This window comes from Drosophila novamexicana, unplaced genomic scaffold (genome assembly GCF_003285875.2).
Source record: "Drosophila novamexicana strain 15010-1031.04,08,12 unplaced genomic scaffold, DnovRS2.1 tig00001059-arrow-arrow-pilon, whole genome shotgun sequence".
NCBI classification, from domain to species: Eukaryota; Metazoa; Arthropoda; class Insecta; order Diptera; family Drosophilidae; genus Drosophila; species Drosophila novamexicana.
This window is the reverse complement of record NW_020824837.1, coordinates 780,507-788,023: the sequence shown is the minus strand read 5'-3', so window position 1 is coordinate 788,023 and position 7,517 is coordinate 780,507. Positions and strand designations below refer to the sequence as shown.

At 44.9% G+C, this 7,517-nt stretch overlaps 4 protein-coding genes across 4 annotated transcripts; 2 read left to right on the top strand and 2 right to left on the bottom strand.

Annotated features, from left to right (window-relative positions):
• The first annotated feature begins 119 nt into the window (after positions 1-119).
• Positions 120-2,667, top strand: LOC115765960 (vacuolar protein sorting-associated protein 52 homolog). The gene is made up of 6 exons (XM_030709714.1): positions 120-1,001; positions 1,058-1,273; positions 1,330-1,485; positions 1,548-1,666; positions 1,844-1,964; positions 2,022-2,667. The coding sequence occupies exons 1-6, from the start codon at positions 267-269 to the stop codon at positions 2,649-2,651; spliced, it is 1,977 nt and encodes a 658-aa protein (XP_030565574.1). The 5' UTR covers positions 120-266; the 3' UTR covers positions 2,652-2,667.
• LOC115765967 (thioredoxin domain-containing protein 17) lies at positions 2,662-3,969 on the bottom strand. The gene is made up of 3 exons (XM_030709720.1): positions 3,657-3,969; positions 3,472-3,553; positions 2,662-2,902 (listed from the first exon to the last, which is right to left on the bottom strand). Exons 1-3 carry the CDS (start codon positions 3,805-3,807, stop codon positions 2,749-2,751), a joined length of 387 nt encoding a protein of 128 aa, XP_030565580.1. The 5' UTR covers positions 3,808-3,969; the 3' UTR covers positions 2,662-2,748.
• Positions 3,970-4,275: 306 nt separating this feature from the next.
• On the top strand, positions 4,276-5,211 carry LOC115765916 (mitochondrial import inner membrane translocase subunit Tim21). The gene is made up of 3 exons (XM_030709662.1): positions 4,276-4,487; positions 4,538-4,959; positions 5,028-5,211. Exons 1-3 carry the CDS (start codon positions 4,358-4,360, stop codon positions 5,190-5,192), a joined length of 717 nt encoding a protein of 238 aa, XP_030565522.1. The 5' UTR covers positions 4,276-4,357; the 3' UTR covers positions 5,193-5,211.
• Positions 5,212-5,324: 113 nt separating this feature from the next.
• Positions 5,325-6,326, bottom strand: LOC115765915 (transmembrane protein 231). The gene has a single exon (XM_030709661.1). The coding sequence runs from the start codon at positions 6,324-6,326 to the stop codon at positions 5,340-5,342; it is 987 nt and encodes a 328-aa protein (XP_030565521.1). The 3' UTR covers positions 5,325-5,339.
• Positions 6,327-7,517: the final 1,191 nt, after the last annotated feature.

Genomic DNA, 7,517 nt, shown 5'->3' with positions numbered 1-7,517 from the left:
GCTGTTTATAACTGAAGCTGGGTATGCAGGTCGTGCTACAAAATAGTCTAACAGGTCATTAGAAGTATATAATGAGACTACGTATTGAATTTGTAAAAACATTATTTTAATTACGTCCAAATTGTTAGCCAAGTAAAGTAGGCAAGCGCTTTGAATTGTTAGCTTGCTTATTTTCACACCTACTGTGAACAGCATACCTGGCCTTATCATCTGGATAAATATCACAGAAAACTGCACCCAATTCTGAGTTGGAAACTCGCGTAAACATGGACGCTCTCAAGGAAGCGTCACTTGACAATGACGAAGTGCGCGAAATCTTAAAGAACACCACAGATCTACGTCAATATTCGCGGCAAATAGAGAAAGAATTTAAGGATGTGGAGAACAGGTCAATTGAGGACTATATTGCCGAATCGCAGAACATTGCCAGTCTGCACAATCAAATCAACGACTGTGACGATGTACTGGAACGCATGGAGAACATGTTAATGAGCTTTCAGAGCGTCCTCAACAATATCAGCACCGAAATAACGCAGCTACAGCGAAAATCGGTGTCCATGTCGCTGCAACTGACCAACAGGCAATCGGTGAAGGCCCAGCTGTCGCAGTTCATCGAGGATATGGCCGTTTCAGAGGAGATGATCAACATCATCATGGACACGGCGGTGACAGAGCGCGAATTTAGCACCCAACTGAACGTGCTAAACCACAAGCTGTCGCTGGTTAAGGAGCTAAGTTTCAAGGAATCCAAATCGACGAGCGATGTCAGCGATGTGTTGCACAAGCTGCGCCTCAAAGCCATGTCCAAGATACGCAGCTACCTGCTCGAACAGATCTACAAATTCCGCAAGCCCATGACCAACTACCAGATACCACAGAACGCCATGCTGAAGCACAAGTTCTTCTTCGAATTCATACTGTCCAACGAGCGGCATGTGGCCCAGGAGATATGCAGCGAATACATCGATACCATGAGCAAAATATACTATAGTTATTTTAAAGTAAGCTTCCAGATTGTAAATAGTTCAGCATAATAATTCTGTTTTGTTGTTTGCAGAGCTACTCGACCCGCCTGACAAGCCTCAAGTTTGAGGAATCCTGCAGCAAGGACGATCTAATGGGCATAGAGGACAATGCATCCAAAGGTTTGTTTGCCAAGACCACCAGCCTTAAGCATAAGAGCACAATCTTTACCATTGGCAAACGTGGGGATATACTTAATCAACAGCTGGAAGCGCCCATTATAGTGCCCCATGCGCAGCTCAAGAATCGCGTAAGCTCTGCGTATACCCTAAAGATTTTTGTCTAAATTTGCATTTCTTTGTGCAGTACACGGTGGAGGCACTTTTCCGCTCCGAGCAATATGCTTTGGTTGACAACGCCTGTCGGGAGTATTTGTTTGTCACTGAATTCTTTATGGTGCGTGGCACCCAAGCGCAGGATTTGTTTAACCAAATCATGGGCAAAACATTGACGTTAATGATTGTATGTGTACATGAATCTAAAGCATATTCGAGTATATTATTTAATAACTTTTGTTTCGCTAGAAAAATCTGGAAACATCTATACACGATTGCTATGATACGATAGCCATGTTCCTTTGCATACACCTCATCTTTCGCTATCAACTCATGTGCCACAAGCGCTGCGTGCCTGCGCTGGATAAGTAAGTACAACAACAACGAATAAGAGCTTATTGGAAAGGAAAATAGATCGACACTATGCCTAATCCTACAGTTTTTTTTTTTAAATGAATGGCTAGTTCAGTTTACGATTCGCACTGCCTTTCTGTTCGATTCGTTAAAGAAAGCAGATTTTATATATCCCTTTATTTCCTTTACAGATACTGGGACTCTTTGCAGTCGGCTATTTGGCCGCGTTTGGAGCATGTATTTCGTCTAAACATTCAGAGCATACACGATTGTGATCCGACCAAGTTCAGCAAGGAAATGGGTCCGCATTATGTAAGTGGAGCAGCCCATAAATAAAGTGTATCAGTTTTTAATAGCTCTACCCTAAAGATAACGCGTCGCTATGCTGAATTTAGTGCCGCCATTGTTGGCATCTCGGAGCAGTTTCCCAATGAGCTGGTCAGCCGCCTGCTGTTGGAGCTGCAAAACGAAGTGGAATGCTTTATATTGCGCATGGCGGCCATTTTCGCTACACGCAAGGATCAGCTCATTTATCTGATCAACAACTATGATCTTGTGCTGGGCGTGCTCATGGAGCACACACGCGACAACTCCAAAGAGGCTGAGGCATTCCGTGAGCAGCTGAATGCGCGCAGCGCTGAGTATGTGGATGAGATCTTGGCGCCGCACTTCGGGGGCATTATACAATTTGTCAAGGAGTGCGAGCAGTACTTTGAAAAGGATCAATCGGATGAGCTGCGCAAACAGGAGCGACGCAGTCTGGCGCTAGTGGCCAGCTTCTCTGCTAACTGGAAGAAATCTCTGGAGGAACTTAATCGCGAGGTGCTTTTATCGTTCCCATCGCTGTTGACCGGATCACAGCTGCTGCAACTGGCTTTGGCCAGTCTGGTGCAATATTATCATCGTTTCCACAAGCTATTGACGCCGAATGCGCGCGCCCAGCTGACCAATATACATGTGGTCATGGTCGAGATCAAGAAGTACAAGAGCAACTACTGAAGTGGACATTTCAAAGAACTTTAATGAACATTCCGAAATAAAAATATGAAACTAATATAAATGTTGAGGAGGCTGCCGACAATTGAGAGTATGCATATTATTCCTCATCCTCGAACATCATCTCGACCAGATCCTTGTTGGAGCAGCGCTCGCCATCCAAACGCTGTGGCGACTTCCAGCGCAGCAGCGTGGGCAGGAAAATCAGATGCGTGTTTGGGTCTTTGCGGAACGGACAGTTCAGGTCTTTCCAGCTTAAATTCAAAAACATAATCTTAATCAGTAATTCGCTCGCATTCTTTGAAGTTTACCCATATAAAGATAAACAGAACAATCAAAAGCCACTTAACCGATCGGCTTTGCTAATTTTTTTTATCATGAATACTGGGCGTGACTACAGTATATACACTCATGCTTCTATATGTATACTGAAAAGGTGCTGTATAATGTTGTTGAGGGCTATCGTCATACACGCTCTCATAGCATTACAACACCAACTATACAAATGTACATATATATAATTAGTTTTCTATAACAATAGCGTTTATTTTACCCTTGTGGGGCGTATTAGAATTTCGTCACGAAATATGTGAAACAACGGGGGTGTGTATGTGCCCCTGAACTAAGCGCACAGCTAACTTGGACTTGACATATGTAACTACCTTAAGAACTGGGACTTGCATGAAAAACTTGTTTGTTCTTTAAGCTACCTTCAAAAAACTGAACAATCGCAAACATCACACTGTTCCTGCGAGGGTATGTAGTCTTTGGCACGCCCAAGTTATTACATGTTTTTTATATACTTAATTTTATTACAACTTACTAGGAACGCTCGCCGACATCGACATGCACAAAGTGGGAGTTCTCAGCGGCCTTCTTCAAAGCATCGTGTATCACCGGCTCCGCTGTGGGCGACAGAACGGAAAACGTATAAAAATATGCACTTGGGAGTTGGGTAATTGTCATTGAGGGCATTTGGTGGTTAACCACTAGAGACGGCTGTATTACCCTTGACACAGTATGGACACCAGCTCTCGCCATTTTCATCCTTGCCGCCGCTGAACAAAACATGTACCGGATTGTTGCCGTCACCGGTTTCCAGTTCCTCCATTTTCTTGGAGAACTCATCGTAGCCCTTGACGTTGTGTGTTACGACCATAATTTTGCTTGTTTGTAATTTACTAACACCGCCTGCGAATGTCCGCTTGACGATATGACCGACTAGACTTGGTAGCGACGTGATTGCGCACTTTTTATTAACTGGTGTAGAAAGGTTACGCACTTGTTTTTATATCGTTTTAATTTTGTTGTTTTCACAAATGTAAGCCGTCTACGATTGCTTATCGATAGCAGGTTTCAAGTGATTGCCAAAGTTATCGATGGACGCAAGTAAATTGAAAGGTTCGTGACGTCACTACTGGCCAATAGTATCGCTTTTAAGGAAGAGAGTAATTTGTCCTTATTTTATGCAAAATAATGTCTAGTTAATAATATGCTATGCAATATTTATGCTGGGTAGCGAAAATTCCAGAAGTTTAAATGCCACCTCTAAGCGTATATCGATAGCTGTCACGACTTTCAGATTTCATTATATAAAATATCGTTAAATAACTCATCACCAGTGTCATCAAAACAGATGTTTAACTTATATATTTTTATTTGCACAGACTAATTTCCGACATTATTTGATTATTGTTTTATTTATAAACATGGCACAGTCAATACTACTGCGTAGTTTTGTGCTGCACAGGCAAAGGCTGTTGTTGTCCACAGCCGCGCGTCTCAGATGTCTCGCACCGTTGCATTTGAGCAATCGGTTAGCACAGGAAGCGCGAAGCGGTCTGTAATTCCATAAAAAAAAATGACATTAGCTAATAAGTCGTCTTTAGGTGGCTCTAGTGGTGGCGGCGCACTGCAGGAATCAAGTGGCGGCGGCAGCAATGTCTCCACAGACGTGCGTCCCATTGGCGAGAAAATCAAGGAGAACACAAAGACAGCCAGCTATACGGCCATCATTTTGGCCGGACTGGGTGTGACAGGCATCATGTTTTATGCCATTTTCCGTGAGCTATTCTCCAAGGAGAGCTCGTGCAATATTTATTCGAAGGCCCTCGAACGCGTGGTCGAGGATCCGCGTGTACAGGACGCCATAGGTGCGCCCATTAAGGGCTTTGGCGAGACGTCGCGTCGTGGTCGTCGCCAGCATGTGGCCCACAGCAGCTTCGAGCGCAACGGTGTGCCCCACATGCGCATGCAGTTCTACGTGCAGGGACTGCGCAATAAGGCCACCGTACAGCTGGAATCGAGAAGGGTGCGTCATGTGCTTTTTTCTATATCTGTATATGTTTGTGTAATTGTTTACTTTCCTTTTGTGCCCAGAACTCGGCAGGCAAACTTGAATTTCGTTACTTGTTTGTGCAATTGGATCACTATCCACGCACCACCATCGTTTTGGAAGATAATCGCGTCTACGATCCCACGCCAGAGCGTTCCTCGTCGGCATTCGGCAATTTGGCGCTCATGTCGAATAGTCGCGACAAATAGAAAATCCCCCCAAAGACATCATCCGCGCACCGCTTAAATTCTTTGTATAATTGTTGTTTAATTTACACATTGACTGAAATTGAAAAATGTGCTGTCTCATTCGCCTATCGAGAAGTCGTCCATTTCGAGTATGGCGCCCGATTCGTGTCAGTAGAGCTTCTTCCATGGTATTATCTCCCAGGAGCGTATGATGTGTCGGCCGAACAGAAAATCCTTCAACTTGTTCATCAGATAAAACGAAATGCCAAAGAATGAGGCGAAATACAACCAGAACTGACCCAGACGCTCCCAAATGCTCAAATGATAGCGTGCCGGCAATTGCAGCACATCCAACTCCAGTTCGATGCTCAGGCCGGGCTCCAAGCGCGGCGCACTGGGCCTGTAATAGGTTTCCTGCACGGACAGCTGAAAGTAGGCTGGATTTGCCTTGACCTGAGCCAGCAGCGATTCCATCTTATACTGGGACATGTCCGCCTTGCTGTTGTTCGTGTCCAGCTGCACCTGGCGGAAGTGTGTTTGGATGTTGCGACCCGGAAAGGGACAGGTGAACTCCACATATTGTTTCAGCTTCAGCTCGCCCTTCAGCTGGATGCGTCCGTTTTGCAGACGTGCCGCCTGTGGCAGCTGCAGCTGATGCGCCAGCACAGCGGGCGGATTGAGGACGCACTTGTGCCGCAGCTGCGCCTCGAAGAACAGCAACAAATCAAAGTTCATCAGGCGTGCGGGCAGCTGCTGCAGTTCCAACTGAAAGTGTAGCCGATCCGTGACCGTATCGTAATCCAAATCCTGTGTCCAATATTTGGTCGCCTCGCAGCGGCTCGAATAGTTCTGCAGGCGCGCATTCAAGTTGCCAAAACTGCTGCAGGCCAAAAAGGACTCTTCCAGCGTTGCATTTTCCAGCTTTGACTCCATGTTGGCCACGAATATATATTGGTATTTGAACTGTACGACGGGCTGTTCATATAACACACGGGACTCGGATATGCCGGAGTAGGGGCTCAAGAGTGAAACCAATAACACGGGCAGCATTACGGACAACGCTATGAAAACGAGCACCAGCAACGATGCCAGCGAGCAAAGCGAGTTCTTGTAGACAATCGACGTATTTGTCGTGTGCAGAGGTATGAATTTCATATTTCCTTTTTAATTTTCTCAATTGACTTACGGCTTGTCGTAAGGAAGTTTGCACTTGTCAAGTTCTGTTTTGATTAATTCAAATGGTTGCCGGGCAACCTGGTAGCCCAGTGGCGACATCTGTTGCTTAGTTGTGTTCACTATTTCAAACCAGTCAGCTTTTGTCAGCCCCATGAAGCTTTCGTTAAGTGAGCACTCGTTTCGTTAAGTGTGGAGCGAGTGGCGACATCTGTTGCTTAGTTGTGTTCACTAATATATAGCTGTCAGCTTGTGTCAGGGCTAGGTAACTTTCGTTAAGTGAGCATTAGTTTCGTCAAGTGTGGAGCGAGTAGCGACATCTGTTGCTAAATGGTGCTTATGATAACAGAGCTGTCAGCTTTTGTCAGGGCTACGATACTTTCGTTAAGTGAGCATTAGTTCGTTAAGTGTGGAGTGAGTGGCGACACCTGTGGCTCAGTTGTGTTCACTATTTCAGAGCTGCCAGCTTGTGTCAGTAGTGATCATAATATCAGCGCTATCAGCTTGCGTCAGTGGAGCAGTTTTCGTTAAGTGTGCATTAATTTCGTTAAGTGAGGAGCTTCAGAATCATTTAAAAATATACGTTATTTCCTGCCGCGCACTTTTCAAATTGTTTAAACAAATTTTGTAATAAAGCCATGCCAAAATGTTGCCCGCTTTATGCGTGGCTGCAATCTGACGGCCTGGCTGCCACTTGCCGCCAACTGCATGCATGCTGGCAATTTGATCGCTGCGCTTTCAACACTCTTTAAAGTAAGCGCATTAAATTTAAAGCTGCAACTTCCGATTTTTATGCGTTTCGCATTAAAACGGTTAAAAAAAAAAAATCTGTACAAAACCAGTTGCCGTTCTTAATTATGCGCAAATGTTGGTCAAGTTATGCGTTCGAAATTTTTGATTATTTTTTTTCGCATTTTGCCGAGTTCACTTTTCACTTTTTGATGTGGGCCGGGGCTGCAACTGGGGCGTCTCGTTTGGGTATCCTATAATTATGTGCAATCAATACTCTTTTTGTCTGTATCGGCTTATGCTTAAGTTGTATACGGCCGGAACGGATGTGCCTCTGCGAGGATCAATTGGCAACGACCCGGGTCAGCTAAATTATTGGCCAGCATTGCGTTCGCCAGTTTGCTAATAAAGCGATTGCCGGCGTTTTATTTAATGCGATTCTTG

Bases quoted from the DNA above. Each gene is read 5' to 3' on its own strand.
- LOC115765915 (XM_030709661.1), bottom strand. From the start codon at position 6,326: ATGAAATTCATACCTCTGCACACGACAAATACGTCGATTGTCTACAAG.
- LOC115765916 (XM_030709662.1), top strand. From the start codon at position 4,358: ATGGCACAGTCAATACTACTGCGTAGTTTTGTGCTGCACAGGCAAAGG. The intron at 4,488-4,537 runs GTCTGTAATTCC...AGTCGTCTTTAG, and splicing joins AGCACAGGAAGCGCGAAGCG to GTGGCTCTAGTGGTGGCGGC. The intron at 4,960-5,027 runs GTGCGTCATGTG...TTTTGTGCCCAG, and splicing joins TACAGCTGGAATCGAGAAGG to AACTCGGCAGGCAAACTTGA.
- LOC115765967 (XM_030709720.1), bottom strand. From the start codon at position 3,807: ATGGTCGTAACACACAACGTCAAGGGCTACGATGAGTTCTCCAAGAAA. The intron at 3,554-3,656 runs GTAATACAGCCG...TGTCGCCCACAG, and splicing joins GTGTCCATACTGTGTCAAGG to CGGAGCCGGTGATACACGAT. The intron at 2,903-3,471 runs GTAAGTTGTAAT...TTTGAATTTAAG, and splicing joins GATGTCGGCGAGCGTTCCTA to CTGGAAAGACCTGAACTGTC.
- LOC115765960 (XM_030709714.1), top strand. From the start codon at position 267: ATGGACGCTCTCAAGGAAGCGTCACTTGACAATGACGAAGTGCGCGAA. The intron at 1,002-1,057 runs GTAAGCTTCCAG...TGTTGTTTGCAG, and splicing joins TATACTATAGTTATTTTAAA to AGCTACTCGACCCGCCTGAC. The intron at 1,667-1,843 runs GTAAGTACAACA...TTTCCTTTACAG, and splicing joins TGCGTGCCTGCGCTGGATAA to ATACTGGGACTCTTTGCAGT.